Source organism: Mobula hypostoma, chromosome 19 (genome assembly GCF_963921235.1).
Source record: "Mobula hypostoma chromosome 19, sMobHyp1.1, whole genome shotgun sequence".
Taxonomy (NCBI): Eukaryota; Metazoa; Chordata; class Chondrichthyes; order Myliobatiformes; family Myliobatidae; genus Mobula; species Mobula hypostoma.
In genome coordinates, this window is record NC_086115.1 from 13,170,075 (window position 1) to 13,189,472 (window position 19,398).

The 19,398-nt window shown below is 45.7% G+C and overlaps 2 protein-coding genes across 5 annotated transcripts in view; one reads left to right on the top strand and one right to left on the bottom strand.

Annotated features, from left to right (window-relative positions):
* LOC134358835 (zinc finger protein 154-like) overlaps window positions 1-18,385 on the bottom strand; it is an 81,549-nt gene extending 63,164 nt beyond the window's left edge. For 2 of the 4 annotated variants that reach the window (XM_063071382.1, XM_063071379.1), the window contains exons 1-5: window positions 13,827-13,883; window positions 11,258-11,715; window positions 3,420-3,682; window positions 909-1,035; window positions 711-817 (exon numbers count right to left, since the gene is read on the bottom strand). In XM_063071382.1, coding sequence (XP_062927452.1) covers window positions 711-817; window positions 909-1,035; window positions 3,420-3,682; window positions 11,258-11,555 — 795 coding nt within the window. In that variant the 5' untranslated portion in view covers window positions 11,556-11,715; window positions 13,827-13,883. Of the gene's footprint in view, window positions 1-710; window positions 818-908; window positions 1,036-3,419; window positions 3,683-11,257; window positions 11,716-13,250; window positions 13,755-13,826; window positions 13,884-18,364 lie in introns of those variants that run through there. The other 2 variants (XM_063071381.1, XM_063071380.1) reach the window with 2 other exon arrangements.
* Window positions 18,386-18,400: 15 nt separating this feature from the next.
* ankrd2 (ankyrin repeat domain 2 (stretch responsive muscle)) overlaps window positions 18,401-19,398 on the top strand; it is a 48,529-nt gene continuing 47,531 nt past the window's right edge. Inside the window, exon 1 of the mRNA XM_063071383.1 lies at window positions 18,401-18,592. Within this exon, the coding sequence (XP_062927453.1) occupies window positions 18,518-18,592 (75 nt within the window). The 5' untranslated portion in view covers window positions 18,401-18,517. The remainder of the gene's footprint in view (window positions 18,593-19,398) is intronic.

Sequence of the window (19,398 nt, forward strand, 5' to 3'; positions counted from 1 at the left end):
TTTCTCTTTGGAGTGAAGGAGATGTGAGTGGCTTGATAGATGCGCATGTGGAAAGATAATCAGTAAGATCAAAAGAGTTCAGAGAACACAAGAGATTCTGCAGGATGCTGGAATTCTAAAGTGTCACTGTTTTTCTCTCTCTCTCTCTCACACACACACACACACACACACACACTCACAGTGCAGAGGCTTTGGAGAGGATGTAGAAAAGGTTTACCAGGATGCTGAATGGATGAGAAGGTATGAGTTACAGAATAATGAAAAGTTGGACAAATTTGTGTTATTTTCTCTGGAACATTGGAGGCCTCCAGAGACTTGCTAGAGGTCGATCAGATTATGAGTAGTGTTGATAGAGTAGACAGTTAGTGTCTCTTTCCCAGGTTGAAGTGTAAAGTACTAGAGAACATTGCTTTAAGGGGAAAGGGGGGAGAAGTTTAAAGGAGACCTGTGGGGCAATATTTTTAAAACAGAATAGTGGGTGCCTGAAATGGGCTGTCAGATACAATAGAGGGTGTTCAACAGCCTCTTAGACAGTCACAATAATAACGCAGGCAATGGAGGGATATGAACCACGTGCAGGCACAAGGGATTAGCTTAATTTGGGATCACGGTCAGCACGAACGTGGTGGTCGAAGGGCCTTTCCTGTGCTGGATGAAGCTGTGTTCGAGCTTACAGGACAGATGCAGCTCTGGTGTGAAAATCTACCAACCTCAGTGTTAACCATGTGGATCTTCTTGTGTCGGACGTAGTTGCCACGACGATTGAAGGTCAAATTGCAGGGGTAGCATCTGTACAACTTCCCTTCCACTTCCGGACCTGCTTAAAGAGAAACAATCCGGGAATCATGGCTGAGGAAGTCCGCAAGCTCAGCCGGACGCCAGTAGCGACAGTCACCGGGCACACTCACCTGGCTGCTTTACCATAGGCTCCTCTGGGCTCGTTTCCTGGGACATGGTGAAGATGAGGGACCCCGCTGAGAGCAGTGCGTCTGCTGTGGCCAGGGTCAGCTTCCGGGTGCCAGTCTGCAGCAGGACCTGGAAGGGGTGGAAGAACTCAGGAGCATAAATTGGGAATGAATATACTCAGGCAAATGCACAACAGGAAATATTTAGGGAGCACTTGCATGGGGTCTGGTTAGGTCTATCCCATTAAGACAGGAAAAAGACAGGGTGAAGGAACCATGGGTGACAAGAGAGTTGGAACATTTAGTTAAGAGGAAGAAAAAAACATATTTAAAGCTTTAGGAAGCAATGATCAGACAGGGCTCGAGAGTAACAAAGTAGATAGGAAGGAGCTTAAAATAGACTTTGGAGAGTTAGAAGGAGGCATGAGAAACCCTTGGGAAGTAGGATTAAGGAAACTCCAGACATTCAACATGTACAGGAAGAACAAGCGGTTGGTGATAGAGCCAGACACATTAGGGCCATTAAGAGACTCTTAGATTGGCACATGGATGCAAGAAAGAATGGAGTACTATTGGGAGGGAAGAATTAGACTGATCTTGGATCATTTAAAAGGTCAGCACATTGTGGGCTACTATACTGTACTTTTCGATATTCTAATCACTACTTCAGTAACGCTATGACCACCTTGTACTAACATAGACTCTTCTGGTTCTAATTGTTTTTTTTGTAAAAATTGTGTGTGTTTTCCTGTAGAATGTGCTTATACGACACTAGTGCCTGTGATGCTGTTGCAAAGCAAGTTTTTCGTGGCACCTGTGCATACATGTGCTTGTGCATACGACAATAACGTCAACTTTGACTTGGACTTTGAATAACCATGAGGTGATAATGAAGCTTCAGTTTGATCCTGGACATCCTAGGAACAATCCGTCCTCACATCGGCTGGTCAGCGGCCAGCTGGGCAGAAGTTCCAACATCCTTCTACAACTTGTGTATGGCACGCTTACACTTATACGTTAAAGCACTGAGTTCCGGCATCAGGAAGCTTCATAAAACTCTAGTTAGGCTGCTCCTGGAGCATTGCATTCATCCCCGATCGCTCTATTACAGGAAGAATGTGGAGGTTTTGGAGAGGGCGCAGAGGAGATTTACCAGGATGCTACCTGGATTAGGAGGCCTCTGCTCTAAAGGACTCTGGACGAACTAGGGTTGTTTTCTCCAAAGCAGCAAAGGCTGAGGGAAAATCCTGACAGGTTTGTAAAATTATGTGAGGTATAGATGGAGCGGACAGTCAGAATTTTTTCCCAGTGTCAAAATGTCTTAAGAAGGCATGATTTAAGGTGAGAGAAGGTAAAGTTCAAAGGAGATGCACAGGGTTGGTTTATATGCTCTATATCCACGATTCTGACCCCACCACATGCCAACATAACACTTTATAAGATCCCCCTAAACCTGCCTCATTACTTCCTCCCGTCTAAAACCCACCTCTCTAACTGAGTAATCTGCAATTAGTTCCTTCCAACCATCATTTTCAGCTCACTAGCAAATACTTGAGACATTCTGGGACATCCAAGGCAACATGGTAACATAGAAACACAGGAAAACTACAGCACAATACAGGCCCTTCAGCCCACAAAGCTGTGCCGAACATGTCCTTACCTTAGAACTACCTAGGCTTACCCATAGCCCTCTATTTTTCTAAGATCCGTATACCTAGCCAAGAGTCTCTTAAAAGACCCTATTGTTTCCGCCTCCACCGCCGGCAGCCCATCCAACACGCTCACTACTCTCTGCGTTTAAAAAAAAACTTACCCCTGACATCTCTTCTGTACCTACTTCCAAGCACCTTAAAACTATGCCCTCTCGTGTTAGCCATTTCAGCCCTGGGAAAAAGCTTCTGACTGTCCACACGATCAATGCCTCTCATTATCATTATAGATGTAATGAAATACAGTGCAAGTGATCACTGATTGGCATTCTAAACCTGCCACTGTCTGTATCTTCTCCCCATGATTGGGTGGGATTCCTCTGGGCGCTTTGGTTTCCTCCCACATTCCAAAGACATATGGTTTAAGGTTATTAAATTGTGGGGATGCTATATTAGCGCTAGAAGCATGGCAACACTTGTGGGCTGCCCCTGGCACATCCTCAGACTGTGTTGGTCGTTGACAGAAACAATGCATTTCACTACGTACATGTGACAAATAAAGCTAATGTTTTTAATCTAATCTCTTTTTGAATTGTCAACATGAGTTGGGAGTGGACATCATGATGAGAGGAAAGTCAGGCAGCACCTACAGAAATTAATAAACAGTTGACGTTTCGGGCCAGGACCCTTCTTAGTCCTGATGAAGGATCTCCGCCCAAAATGTCAACTGATTATTCATTTCCTCCAGCATTTTGTCTGTGTTGCTCTGGATTTCCGGCATTTTTAAAATCTCGTGTCAGTAAATAACGCTAATTATTAGGCAACAACAACATAGTGCGACACACAGCCCTTGATTCCATTGTACCTGGGAGGGATGTAGGAGTTCAGTGATGACCGCAAGGTCCCTTCCGTACATTTTGATGCCATTGGGGAGCTCCAGGATCATCTCCTCAGGCACCTGAAGCTCTGAATCTTCCTGCTGCACCGTTGACAAGACCAGGACCTGAGGGTCAGACACTTCAGTGAAGGGCTCAGCCTGCCCGGCAGCTTCTAACTGGTTGTTCTCCAGCAAAGAAGGCGTGGCGATTTCACTCAGTACCTGCGCCGTTTCCAGTAGGTCCCAGCTCTCTGCGGGCAGTAAGAAAGAGAATCAGAATCAGGTTTAGTGTCACGGACACATGTGAAATTCGTTGTTTTGGAGCAGGGAGTTGAGGCTTTCGTGATGAGAGGCAATTTTTTTTCATTAGTTTCCTTTCCTTCTTTTTCCACTTTTAGAGCAGTGGGAATGCCACACAGAATACTGCAGGATGCGGGAAGGTAGGGAGACCTCCAGTGTCCCTGACAACTTCACCTGCAGGAAGGGCATCCAGCTGCAGCTTCTAACAGACCATGTTAAAGAGCTCTGGACCATTCAGGAGGCTGAAGGGGTGGAAAAACAGGACATACAGGGAGGTAGTTACACCCAAGGTACAGAACACAGGTAACTGGACGAGAGTCAGGAGGGAGAAAGGGGTTAAACAGAAAGTGTAGCCACTTTGGATACTATGGGGGAGGGGGGTATGATCTAGCAGAGGAAAGTCACAGCAGTCAGGTCTCTGGGTCTGTGGCTCAGAAGGTGGGGGGGAGAAGAAGATGCGAGCTGTTGTGATAGGGGATGCTTTGACTGGGGAACAAAAAGGAGATTCTGTGCACGAGAACGGGATTCCCGGGTGGCAGGGTCAGAGACATTACAGATTGAGTCCACAGCATTCTTAAGTGGGAGGGTGAGCGTCCACTTATGATCCACGTTGATACCAATGACTTGGGTAAAATGGGTGGCAAGGTTCTGCAAAGCAAGTTCAGGGAGTTAGGTGCTAAGTTAAAATACAGGACCTGCAGGGTTGTGATCTCAGGATTGGTACCCATACCGTATGCTAATGAGGTCAAAAATAGGAAGATCATACAGTTTAACACGTTGCTAGGAAGATGATGCAGGAGGGGAGGGCTTCAGATTTTAGGATCATTGGGCTCCCTTCCAGGGAAGGTGGGACATGTACAGAAGGGAGAGTTTGCACCTGAAGTGGAGGGTTAAAAATATAAGATGAGGTAGTAAATTGGATTAGACATCGATTTCATGGAAGAAGCCTGAGAGTGGTTGCCTCTCTGACTGCAGGCCCGTGACTATTAGTGTGCCTCAGGAACTGGTGCTGGGCGCATTGTTGTTTGTCAACTACATCAGCAAACTGGATGATAATGTGATTAACCGGATCAATAAATTAGTGGATGACACCACGAATGGGGACGTAGCGGACAGTGAGGTAGACTATCAAAGCTTGCAGCGGGACCTGGACCAGCTGGGAAAATAGGCTGAGACATGGCAGATGGAATTTAATGCAGACAAGTGTGAAGAGTTTCACTTTGGGAGTACCAACCAGGGTAGATCTCACACAGTGAGCAGTAGGGCACTTAGGGGTACAGTAGAACAGACGGATGTGGGAATACAGATCCACAGGGAGACGGTATTAACTACAGGAGATGGAATGTCATGTTTAAATTGAATAAGGCATTGGTGAGGCCTAATCTGGAGTACTGGGTGAAGTTTTGGTCACCCATCTACAGGAAAGATGTAAATAAAATTGAAAGAATGCAGAGAAAATTTATAAGGATGTTGCCAGGGCTGGAGGACCTGAGTTATAGGGAAAGGTTGAATAGGTTTAGACTTTATTCTCTAGAAAAAAGAACGAGGGGAGATTTGATAGCAGTATACAAAATTATGAGAGATATAGATAGGTTAAATGCAAGCAGGCATCTTCCAATGAGACAACACATACAAAACGCTGGAGGAACTCAACAGGTCAGACAGCATCTATGGAAGTGAATAAACAGTTGATGTTTCAGACCAAGATCCTTCTTCAGGATTGGAAAGGAAGAAGGAAGTAACCAGAATAAAATGGTGGGGAGGGGAAGGAGGATAAGTGGGTGGTGACAGGTGAAACCAGGTGGGTAGGGAACATAAAAGGCTGGATGGGAAGGAATCTAATAGGAGAGGAGAGCGGACCGTAAAAGGAAGAGAAGGAGGTGATCCAGGGGTTTTGGGGGGTGGGGGGGGGAGATGATAGGCAGGTGAGAAGAGGCAAGGGGCCAGAGTGGGGAACAGAACAAGTGGGGAGGGGGAGGGGGAGAAAATATTATTTTTACTGGAAGGAGAAATCGATATTCATGCCATCAGGTTGGAAGCTACCCAGGTAGAATATAAGGTTTTGCTTCTCCACCCTTTATCACTGAGGCTGGATGAGACTACAACTAGAGGTCATGAGTTAAGGGTGAGAGGTGAAATGTTTAAGAGGAACATGAGGAACTTCTTCACTCAGAGGGTGGTGAGAGTGTGGAACGAGCTGCCAGTGGAAGTGATGACGTGGGAGAGATTTCCACATTTAAGAGAAATTTGGATAGGTACATGGAAGAGGGGTATGGAATGCTATGGACTAGATGCAGGTTGATGGGACTAGGCAAATTAATGGTTCTACACAAACCAGATGGACCAAAGGGTCTGTTTCTATACTGTAGTCCTCTATGAGTCAGCACAGTACAATACATGATACAAAAACAAGTACAAATAGAGAACAAAATAGTGAGGTAATAGACCACTCAGAAATCTGATGGTGGAGGGGAAGAAGCTCCTCCTAAAACATTGAGTGTGGGTCTTCAGGCCCCTGTACCACCTCCCTGATGGCAGCAATGAGAAAAGAGCTTGTCCCAGATGGCGCGGGTCCTTCGTGATAAATCCCACCTTATTAAAACATTGCCTTTTGAAGATGGCTAATGCCCACGATGGAGCTGCCTGAGTTTATAACCCTCTGCAGCTTTTTCACTGGACAGGGATAAAACCAAGCAGTTATAATGGGTGACTTCAATCTACATGTAGATTGGGTGAACCAAATTGGTAAAAGTGCTGAGGAAGAGGATTTCTTGGAATGTATGCGGGATGGTTTTTTTTTGAACCAACACGTCGAGGAACCAACTAGAGAGCAGGCTATTCTGGACTGGGTTTTGAGCAATGAGGAAGGGTTAATTAGCGATCTTGTCGTGAGAGGCCCCTTGGGTAAGAGTGACCATAATATGGTGGAATTCTTCACTAATATGGAGAGTGAGATAGTTAATTCAGAAACAAAGGTTCTGAACTTAAAGAGGGGTAACTTTGAAGGTATGAGACGTGAATTAGCTAAGATAGACTGGCAAATTACACTTAAAGGAATGACGGTGGATATGCAATGGCAAGCATTTAAAGGTTGCATGGATGAACTACAACAATTGTTCATCCCAGTTTGGCAAAAGAATAAATCAAGGAAGGTAGTGCACCCGTGGCTGACAAGAGAAATTAGGGATAGTATCAATTCCAAAGAAGTAGCATACAAATTAGCCAGAGAAAGTGGCTCACCTGAGGACTGGGAGAAATTCAGAGTTCAGCAGAGGAGGACAAAGGGCTTAATTAGGAAGGGGAAAAAAGATTATGAGAGAAAACTGGCAGAGAACATAAAAACGGACTGTAAAAGCTTTTATAGATACGTAAAAAGGAAAAGACTGGTAAAGACAAATGTAGGTCCCCTGCAGACAGAAACAGGTGAATTGATTATGGGGAGCAAGGACATGGCAGACCAATTGAATTATTACTTTGGTTCTGTCTTCACTAAGGAGGATATAAATAATCTTCCAGAAATAGTAAGGGACAGAGGGTCCAGTGAGATGGAGGAACTGAGTGAAATACATGTTAGTAGGGAAGTGGTGTTAGGTAAATTGAAGGGATTGAAGGCAGATAAATCCCCAGGGCCAGATGGTCTGCATCCCAGAGTGCTTAAGGAAGTAGCCCAAGAAATAGTGGATGCATTAGTGATAATTTTTCAAAAGTCGTTAGATTCTGGACTAGTTCCTGAGGATTGGAGGGTGGCTAATGTAACCCCACTTTTTAAAAAAGGAGGGAGAGAGAAACCGGGGAATCATAGACCGGTTAGCCTAACGTCGGGGTGGGGAAACTGCTGGAGTCAGTTATCAAGGATGTGATAACAGCACATTTGGAAAGCGGTGAAATGATCGGACAAAGTCAGCATGGATTTGTGAAAGGAAAATCATGTCTGACGAATCTCATAGAATTTTTTGAGGATGTAACTAGTAGAGTGGATAGGGGAGAACCAGTGGATGTGGTATATTTGGATTTTCAAAAGGCTTTTGACAAGGTCCCACACAGGAGATTAGTGTGCAAACTTAAAGCACACGGTATTGGGGGTAAGGTATTGGTGTGGGTGGAGAATTGGTTAGCAGACCGGAAGCAAAGAGTGGGAATAAACGGGACCTTTTCAGAATGGCAGGTGGTGACTAGTGGGGTACCGCAAGGCTCAGTGCTGGGACCCCAGTTGTTTACAATATATATTAATGACTTGGATGAGGGAATTAAATGCAGCATCTCCAAGTTTGCGGATGACACGAAGCTGGGTGGCAGTGTTAGCAGTGAGGAGGATGCTAAGAGGATGCAGGGTGACTTGGATAGGTTGGGTGAGTGGGCAAACTCATGGCAGATGCAATTTAATGTGGATAAATGTGAAGTTATCCACTTTGGTGGCAAAAATAGGAAAACAGATTATTATCTGAATGGTGGCCGATTAGGAAATGGGGAGGTGCAAGGAGACCTGGGTGTCATTATACACCAGTCATTGAAAGTGGGCATGCAGGTACAGCAGGCGGTGAAAAAGGCGAATGGTATGCTGGCATTTATAGCGAGAGGATTTGAGTACAGGAGCAGGGAGGTACTACTGCAGTTGTACAAGGCCTTGGTGAGACCACACCTGGAGTATTGTGTGCAGTTTTGGTGCCCTAATCTGAGGAAAGACATCTTTGCCATAGAGGGAGTACAAAGAAGGTTCACCAGATTGATTCCTGGGATGGCAGGACTTTCATATGAAGAAAGACTGGATGAACTGGGCTTGTACTCGTTGGAATTTAGAAGATTGAGGGGGGATCTGATTGAAACGTATAAGATCCTAAAGGGATTGGACAGGCTAGATGCAGGAAGATCGTTCCCGATATTGGGTAAGTCCAGAACGAGGGGTCACAGTTTGAGGATAGAGGGGAAGCCTTTTAGGACCGAGATTAGGAAAAACTTCTTCACACAGAGAGTGGTGAATCTGTGGAATTCTCTGCCACAGCAAACTGTTGAGGCCAGTTCATTGGCTATGTTTAAGAGGGAGTCAGATATGGCCCTTGTGGCTACAGGGGTCAGGGGGTATGGAGGGAAGGCTGGGGCGGGGTTCTGAGTTGGATGATCAGCCATGATCATAATAAATGGCGGTGCAGGCTTGAAGGGCCGAATGGCCTACTCCTGCACCTATTTTCTATGTTTCTATGTAATATTGTCCATGATACATCCCCCACAATCTCTGCAAGTAGATGACAGAGATATGGGTTCAACCTGTTGTATCTCCACAGGAGAAACTTACACTCAGTGGCACAGTTACCTCCTTCACTGTACAATGTCCTTTCACCAAGACCCTAAGGTATTCACAAGATTAAACAAGCATTAAGTCGTCACCCACTTCAACTGCTCTTCCACCAAGTCCCTCAGGAATACAGAGGGAACATAGAAATATATCTTAAACAATTGCTTTCGGCATTTTCCCATAACCTCTGGTTGCCCCTAACGCACATAGCCAATAGTATATGTTTTAGTAAATCTTTTCTCCACCTTCTTTCTCCAATACATAAAGCCTGAAACCCAGACTTAACAATTCAGAAACAGTTTTGTCCCTCTGTCAACAGATTTCTCAATGGTCCATGAACAGTACCTTTTTTTTTGCAATATTTATCTATTTTATACTAATTTATGTTTTTTCACTGTAGTGCTGTTGCAAACAACAAATTTTATGTCATATAATAAACTGTATTCTGGTTCTGAGCATAGAATGGAATAGCACAGGAACTATTGTATGGAGCAACCAAGCATTGAACAGAAGTCCCTACAAAGCACTGTGAGAATAGCTGAGAGGATCATAGGGGTCTCCCTACCATCCATCGGGAATATTTATCAGGAGCAATACATACGCAGGGCCCTTCGTATTATTAAGAATCCCACCCATGCATCCAGCATCCTCTTTGACTTTCTACCCTCAGGCAGGAAACTCTGATGCATAAAGACAGGAATGGTCAGGATGGGAAACCTTCTTTCCTCAGGCCATGACGCTTCTGAACTCCCTGCAGCAATGCATTCCAAGTGTCACCCGTTAATCTGTTCCATACATTACAATATTTAATTTATGCACTTTACTTCATTATCTATGCATAATTCATCTTAGATCTTATCCATACTTTCATATGTTATTGTGTGTTATGTGTACTACAGTGCTTTACACTCTAGTCCAGAGAAACATCTCATTTGACAGTAGACAAAGTATATAGTTAAACGACAGTAAACTTATTTGATTCAAGAAGAGGTCCTTCAGTGCACAGCGTTGTGCTAACTAAGTAAACAAATCCCTCCTCCCTATACAAGGTCCATGTCCCTCCATTCTCTGTATATTCGTGTGCCTATCTAACAGTCTCTCAAATGCCTTGTAATTGCCTCCACTACCGTCTCCGGCAGCATATTCATGGCACCTGCCACTATTACTCCCATTCACATGCTCCTGAAAGGTGGACCCAGCACCCCAAGTGTGGCCAAGCCAAAGTTTTATAAAGGTTCATCATACCTGCCACAGAACAATACAACACAGTCTCTGCATGACCATGAAGCAGACCCTTCCTTCTGAGGAGAGCTGGAGTTTGCACATCTATGCTCATGTCATTCTACAGACGTGCAGTAGAGAGCATCCTGACAATCTGGATCACTGCATGGTACGGACACTGCAATGTGGCGGACAGGAAGGCGCTACAACAGGAAGTCAAAACTGCCCAATGCATCACCAGCACCAACCTACCCGCCATCGAGGGCATATATACAGAAAGCTGCCGCAAAAGGGCCAGTAGCATCACAAAGGATCCCACCCACGCTGCTCATGGACAAGAGAAAAGTCTGCAGATGTGGAAATCCAAGCATCACACACAAAACGCTGGAGGAACTCAGCAGGCCAGGCAGCATCAATGGAAAAGAGTAAACAGTCGATGTTTCGGACCAAGACCCTTCAGCAGGCCAGGGGAAAAGAAGCTGAGGAATCAGAGTAAGAAGGTGGGGGAGGGGAGAGGAGGGAGAAACACAAGATGATAGGTGAAACTGGGAGGGGGAGGTAGACTGATGAAAGAGATACAAGGCTCAAGAAGGGGGAATCTGACAGGAGAGGACAGAAAGCCATGGAGGAAAGAAAAGGGGGAGGAGAACCGGAGAGAGGCGATGGGCAGGCAAGGAGATAAGGTGAGAGAGGGAAAAGGGGATGGGGTGGGGGGCCATCACCAGAAGTTCGAGATATTGATGCTCATGCCATCAGGTTGGAGACTAAACAGACGAAATATAAGGTGTTGCTTCTCCAACCTGTGTGATAGCTTATGTACATAGATTGATTGTATGTCCATAATGTGACAGTAGGCACAGGAGTGTCTGTATATAAGGTTCTCTTGCCCTCTATTTATACACTGCACAGTCTCTTTGCATTTTTAATATCTTTCTCAACCTGTCCTGCATTTTTTTAATACACTGCACACATGTACTCACTGGTAGAAACTTGGGTTTCTGTCCACCTCCCTTACCTTTTGCCACATCTAGTGTGTGAGCGGCAGCAGCTATTGGTGCTCTGGTGACCTGATCACTCCCAGCCGTTCCCTCTGAAACAGTGAATGGTCCAGATTCTGGAACCTGGCTTCCTTGACACATAGGGCTGGCCTCCATCTGACTGTCCACTGTGGTGTCTCTATGACCCTCCTCACCGTGAGCCATCGCTGAATCAGAATTGAAGCTGTTTCTGTCGTGGGGGCTAGTGGCTTCTGCTTTCTCACAGACAATAAGCATCTCATTCACCGGTGCCAGCGGGTGCCCACTGACTTCCATCTGGTCAGGTGTCCGAAGAGATGCCAGTTCAATCAAAGAAGGGGATAGGAAAGCCAACTTCTCATCCACCTAGCCCTGGACAAAAGCAAACAATCGCAGATGCTGGGATTCGGAAACAAATCCCGGCAACAATGGGGATACTCAGCAGGTCAGACAGCATCTGTGGAGAAACAGCAGAATTCAAGTTTATTACATGTACATTGAAACATACAATGAAGTGCATTATTTGCGCCAATGGCCAATTGTCTGAGGATGTGCTGGTGGGGGAAGGCAGTTCACGAGTGTTGTCATGCTTCTGGCACATTCCCACAACACATTAACCCTAACCTGTAAATCTTGTGGAATATGGGAGGAAACCGGAGCGCCCAGAGGAAATGTACTAACTCCTTACCAACAGGGGCAGGAATTGAACCCTGACCTGAAAGCTGGCTCTATAAGCCATTGCACTAACCACTGTGCTGCCGTGCTGATGAGAAGGAAGGCCTGTGGTAGTCTTAAAGGAGAGAAAAAATGAAAATGCGATAAGGAATGCAACGTGTGCCTGGAAGAAAGGCTTTAGATCCTGAGGGCTGGAAAGTGCCCCATCAAAAGGTTAGTTACTGTTCTTCCGGCTTAGTTAGGTGTCCGTGGAATGGTTTCAGTCAGACCGGGAAAGGGAGGGAGATTTAAAGGTATAGGCAACTGGCTTATGCTTGTATGCAGTGTTTGACGGAGGTCACTCAGTCTGGGTCCGGTCACTGTGGCAGAGGAGACCATTTCAGACGGTCAATTGAAAAAAAGTGAAACTCTGCTTCAGCTGGTGAGTTACATCAGCACAACATAGTGGGCTGAAGAGCCTGTCACTGTCCTACATTCTATGTTGCAAGTTCTACACCTATGTTTGCCTGAAAGGTTCTAGTCAATTGGATAGGAGCAGGTAAAACTAAATTTTCCAGAATTTCATTCACAGAATCTTGGTCGCAAAGCAGGACCTTTTGCTCAGCAAGCTTGATGGTTCCTTTGCCAATCTCACCAATCACTGACTCTCTCCCCACCCAATGAATCCTCACCCACAGCCCACGGACATTCTCCTCCACCACTAACTCTTCCCCATATCCAGTGAATCTCCACCCACAGATACTCTCCTCCCTCACTGGCCCTCTGATAACCTTCAGCCACTTTCCCCTTCACTGACTCTCCCCACCCACTGAATACCATCCCACAGACCATGGACATTCTCCCCAGCAACTGAATCCCTTCCCACAGCCTTCAGCCACTCTCCCCACCCACTAAATACCATCCCACAGCTTATTAACTCTCTCCACCCACAGCGGGCAGACACTCTTCCTCATCACCAATGCCCTCACCACCCAAATCACCTCCCACAGCCCATGGCCGCTCTCCCACATCACCGATTCTCTCCACCACGCTCAAGAACAGCTTCTCTCCCATTTTTAAGTCTATTGAATGGTTCCCTAGTACGATAAATGGGCTCACAACCTCACAGTTTATCTCGTTATAGTCTTGCACCTTATTGTCTGTATGCACGCTGCATTTTCACTGTAACTGTAACACTTTATTCTGTATTATGGTTTTACTTCACACTGCCTCAATGCACGTTGTAATGACAGATCTGTATGAATAAGATTCAAGATGTGTTCACTGCATCTCAGTAAACATGACAATAATAAACAAATTTACCATTCTATATCTTACCTTGTACTACCTCAATGCACAGTTGTAATAAAATAAAATATACTGTATATAGCTGGCATGCAAAACAAAAAGTTTTTCACAGCTCCTCCATACATGTAACAAAAATAAACCAATTTACCAAATGAGTAGTGTATAGAGAAATCACTCCTTTGCAAAACTACCCTTGCAAATAACAAAACACCAGTTTTCCAAATGGAAAGGAAATCATTAACCATGAAAATAAAATCTTAAATGGAGAAGTCACTTAATTGTAAATGTTGCATTAAGGTTGCAAACTCAGTTTTATTTGACTAACTAGTTGCTATGGATGGATATAGCTGCCAGTGCCTGTTCCTGTCCTGCTCCTTGGCCTTGTCTCTACAGTTGCCCCAACCCCTACAGCCTAACTCTTGCATTTGTATCCTGCCCCTCATCAAGACAAGGCTCCAGCTCGTCCTTTCCCACGATACCACCATAGTACTTCACTCTCGCTCTCTGACTGCAAGCACCGGTCCGCTACACCCGCTAAGAGCGACACAGCCGACGCTAAATCTCTCCCCCACCCCTGATCGAGGTAAATATGATCCTTTCCCCCACCCTGTTGAAACCCGATCCGCGGAGCCCAGGGCGCCGCCATCTTGTTTCGATGTCGACCGTGTGCCAACGAAGAGCGCGGCCAGCCAAGAGCGGCGCGACTGTCTGCTGGCGTGTGGTCGCCGCCCTACTGGCCGGGAGGACCCTGCTGCCGGGCAATGGAAGCAAGGTCAATGGAATCTAAGGCAGATGAGGAGATTCCTCAGATGCTGGAAATCTCGATCGATGTGGTAGAGGAACTGCAAAGAAACAGGAGACCGTGAGACAAAGGAGCAGAATTAGGCCATTCAGCTCATCAAGTCTGATCCACCATTCCATCACATGTTCTTGTCCCTCTCAACCCCATTCTCCTGCCTTCTCCCCGTAAACTTGACGCCCTTATTAATCAAGAAGCTGTGAACCTCCGCTTTAAATACACCCAATAATTTGACCACCACAGCCGTCTGCAGCAATGAATTCCACAGAGTCACAACTCTCTGACTAAAGAAATTCCTCCTCATCTCTCTTCTAAAGGGATGTCCTTTTCTGGAGCTGTGCCCTCTGGTCCTAGACTCCACTATAGAGAACATCCTCTCCACATCCATTCTATCCAAGCCTTTCAGTATTTAATAAGTTTCAATGAAATTCTTCTGAGTTCCATTGAGTGCAGTCCCAGAACCATCAAACACTCCTCGTATCTTATCCCGTTCATTCCCGGAATCATTCTCGTGAACCTGCTCTGAAATAGTATTCTGTGACTCTGACCCCCTGCCCTGCCCAGTGTTCAATATGATGGGATTTCATTGCTTGCTCTTCCTGTTGGTTGGAGTTTGCTTGCGTGTGAATTGGGTGCCGTGTTCTAAAGTGTTTTTAACACAGAATGTAGAGCAGTACAGTGGCACGACCTTTTTAACCCACTCCAAGATCAATCTAACCTTTCCCTCCCACAAAGCCCTCCATTTTTCCTTCATCCATGTGCCTAAGAGTCTCTTAAATGTCTCTAATGTATCTACCCCTACCATCACTCCTGGCAGCACGTTCCACACACCTGCCACTCTCTGCACAATTAACCTACTTCTGACATCTCCCTTATACTTCCCTCCACTCAACATTATGCCCCCTCAGGGGGCATTATTTTTCTCAGAGTCTCTGGGAAAGAGTCATTGTTAACATCTTGTACACCTCTATCAAGTCACCTCTCATCCTCCTTCTCTTGTACCTTAACTTGAGAATTTACATAGACTCTAGAAAAATACCACGGCCCACGATGTTATACCGGCCCTTTAACCTACTCTGAAAACAAGCCTATCCATCTGCCTCTCTAAGAGTCTCTTAAATGTCTCTAATGTGCCTGCTTCTACCACTACCCTTGGCAGCACGTTCCACACACCCACTCTGTGTAAAAGAAAAACTATCTTGGACACAGCTGTAGGCGAAAGGATAATGACAGCCAATAATTAGTAAATCGGGACATGGATTGTGCGAATGTGGTAACGGAACCGCAGACAAAGCCTAGAAGTAGAGACACGGAATACAGCAATGGTGACGTCCAAGGTTCAGGAGTTTTATTAATGACGTTGTAGTGTGCACCCATTGTTGAAATAGAAAATCGGTTTTACTTGTTAGACCCGTGAGCAACTATTTTACTCTGTAATCAGGAACTAGTCCATTACTTAATTAACTCCATACACTGGAATTTAGAAGGATGAGAGGGAATCTGATTGAAGCCTATAAGATTATTAAGTGGAGTGCAGGGAAGTATAAGGGAGATGTCAGAGGTAGAGGCAGGAAACATGTTCCTGATTTTGGGGGAGTCCAGAACCAGAGGCCACAGTTTAAAAATAAGGGGTAGGCCATTTAGAATGGAGTTGAGGAAAAACTTTTTCACCCAGAGAGTTGTGGATCTGTGGAATGCTTTGCCTCAGAAGGCAGTGGAGGCCAATTCTCTGGATGCTTTCAAGAAAGAGTTAGATAGAGCTCTTAAAGATAGTGGAGTCAAGGGATATGGGGAGAGGGCAAGAATGGGGTACTGATTGTGGATGATTAGCCACGATCACAGTGAATGGCGGTGCTGGCTCAAAGGGCCGAATGGCCTACTCCTGAACCTATTGTCTATTGTCTAAATCTTCCTGTAACCGCCTTTCTGTTATCAAAATACAGTTTTATTGGTAATCTCATCAATGTGAAAGCTCTACCTAATTCATGTTCATGTAGATCTCCTAGTGTGCACCAGATTGTTAATAAATTTCCTGTTATTTCAAACAACAACTCTGTGTGATCTTTCAGTTTGTTCCTACGGACACCTCCCCTAGTTTATGAGTATCACAAAAAAACACAGCCCGGAGGCCAGTTCACCACTGAGGTCCTTCACCCCATCCTGGTACAGTGGGGACACCAGGGACAGCAGATGCAGCAGCAGTTCACAGTTCACTGCAGGAATACAGTCGAGCAGCATCTAGGAGGAAGGAAATTGGTTTAATGTCACACGTACTGAGGTGCAGTGAAAGATTTGTCTCGCACACTGCTCACGCAGAGCAGTTTCATTACAACAATGCATCAACATACTTCAAGAGAAAGATAATGAGACATTCTGCCCATTGTGTGCTCCGTCATTTGATCATGACTGATCCATTTCCCCCTCAACCCCACACTGGCCTCACGCAGAAAAAAAGTGTTAAAGTTACAGAGAAAGTGCAGAGCAGATAGACAATAAGATGCAGAGGCCATGGCGAGGCCCATGACCACAGGAAACTGCAGAGGATTGCAGACAAAGCTCAGCTTATCACGTGCTCCCCTCCTTGGACTCTGTCTACATTTGTCATTGTCTTGGTAAAGCAGCTAATACAGTCAAAGACCCTGGACAGTTATTTCTTCCCTCTCTCATGGCGTAGAAAACACAAAAGTCTGAAAGCACATATGACTATTCTCAAGGTCACCTTTTGCCCTGTTGTTATAAGACTATTGAATGGTCCCTTGCTATGATAATGTGGACTCTTAAGCTCCCTTACACCTTATTGTTTACCTGCACTGCACTTCCTCTGTAACTGTTACACCATATAAGATGTGGAGTGGGGAGCAGAATTAGCTACGTTACATTTTATTCTGCATTCTGTTATTGTTTTCCCTTGTACTACCTCAGAGCAGCATCGCCACGAAATGAGCTCTTTAAAAGGCGTTTAAAACAAAGTTTCACTTCACCCCATTACATATGACAATAATAAAGCAAAAGTTCAACGTTCAAAATAAATGTATAACCAAAGTATGTGGTGTATATGTTACCATATAGCCTGAGATTTGTTTTCTTGCAGGCTGTGTTGGTTGTTATGCAAACAACACATTTCAATGTATGTGTGACAAATAAAGTTAATCTTAAATCTTATTACATGGTACATACAGGATAGACACAGGCCATTCAGCCCATCAAGTTCATGTTGATATTTATGCTCCACTCTAGGCTCCCCTCATCTTTCCCCATCTCAGCCTCTTAACACGGTCTTCTGTTCCTCTTCTCACTGCACTTCTCGTCCAGCCTCCCACTAAACATGATACAGAAGAGGGGTATCGTCCTGAAACATCAACATCCTGCCAGCTTCCACCTCTTTTGCCCGTAACGCCGCCTGTGTTGAGGGCAGCGTGAAGACCCTTCATCTCTGCTGGTGCTCAGGGATTCCTTCATCATGTCAGTAGCTTCTTCTCCGTTTACTGTCGGTCACACAAGTCCCGTTTGGAGACTCACGAATACCGGCACACGCAGGTGTAGAAGGATTCGTTATTGCTGTTTCCATGACAGTTTTGTTTAACCAGTCAGGATTGCCACCCCTGAGCTGAACCCCCAAATCTGGAGGATCGGTGGACCACTCTTAGTCTGACCTCTACCCTTCGACCTGTTTGGCATGGCTGACCCTACCAAGAGCCAAAGCATAAAGCCCTGACTCCAGCCAGCATAGCTCTCCAGGTCACTGAGGCACACAAGCCTCCAAATCCAATGGCAAGGCTGTGGCCCACTTAGAGGGTTCCCTTCCACAGAGGCAGCCCAACTCGCTGAGTTTCCCCAGTATCGTGAGTGTTCCTGGATTCCATTCCTCTTTTGGCTCAAGGTGAACTCCCCGCTCTGTCTCCAGGAAAGATCAGGGAGTACTTTCCAAGCCAGCCTTGGCAGGCAGCTGTGAAGTATTTTGAGTTGACTGTTTAACATGATGTGAGTGAACAAATTAATGTATAATCCCCCCATTCAATTTTATTTAATCCCCACTCCAATCGCTGACATCAACCTCTTGCATTCCGCATGCCTCGGCCTTGGTGTCAGCTCCCTGTCTGGGTTTATTCTGCGATTTACAAGGATTCATTGTGTGTGTGTGTGTGTGTGTGTGTGTGTGATTTGCTGTGTCCTTGCAGTGTACCTCTACGCCACCTCACTGTGAGCTTGATGAATGATCTCAGAGTTATTGCATTCCCTGCCTACCAGCTCTGGCTGCTAAAGTTATTATGCCCTCTCCCTCCTCCCCCCACGCCAAACCCGGTCCCAGATCCCGTCCTGGGCATTGTCTGTTCCCAGAGCCCACCTGTTGATCAGTGTGACTTGCCAGGCAAAGCCCACGTCCTGCCCGTCTCCTGTCCTGTCCCGGCACCGCGCTATAAGACAGCCCGGTGGAGGAGCTCAGTGCCTGCCCACACAGCCGTCCGTTCCAGTCTGCTGAATCAAAACAGGAACAGAGATGGAAAGGGAGGCGGAAATCAGCTCACTGATCGGCCAGGTGGAACTGAAGGAGAGCCTCGAGAGAGCTGAGCAGGTACTGTTGAACATCTGCATCCTCGTGTGAGCACGAAAATGCCTGGATGGTAATGGGGAGGAGGTACTTCGTCTAGAACGTAGAACATAGAGCATTGAACAGTACGGGCCCTTCGACCCACAATGTTTTAACCTACTCCAAGATCAATCTAACCCTTCCCTCCCACACAGCCCTCTATTTCTCTACCACCTGTGTACCGATCTAAGTGCGTTAAATGTCCCCACCAGCTCCCCTGCAGGGTGATTGGATATACCCCCCTGCAGACAGAGTTCAGGGTCAATTAGTTCAATGGCTTCCACCCCCAGCTTTAGACCATATGAATTAGGAGTTGCTATAGAGCATTTGGCCCCTTTGTACTATCCCATCATTAAATAAGACCCTGGCTGATCAGGTATAGCTTTGTCTCTGTCTTCCTGTTTGCCCTCCTTAAAATCCCCTGTGATCCTTTCGAACCCTCTCTGTCCATCTAACTTTCCTTTAACAACATTCTAAATCTCTGCTTTTATTCCCTTTGAGGAAGACTCACTGGCCTTTGAGAGAAACCTATCACCACATCTCCGTCTTAAATGTGTACCCCGTATTTTTAAACAGAGTCAGAATCAGAATCAGGTTTATTCAAAACTGTTACTTTCTCCAAACAGTAAGGCTGAAGTGACCCCCTCAACTCACCAACCAACACCTCCACACCCCCCACCATCACCACTTTATCATTTCCTGTCAGTCGCCTTATGTACTGACACTCCTGTGCCAAGCATCACTTTATGTATATATAATTAATTAGATTAGATTAGATTCAACTTCATTGT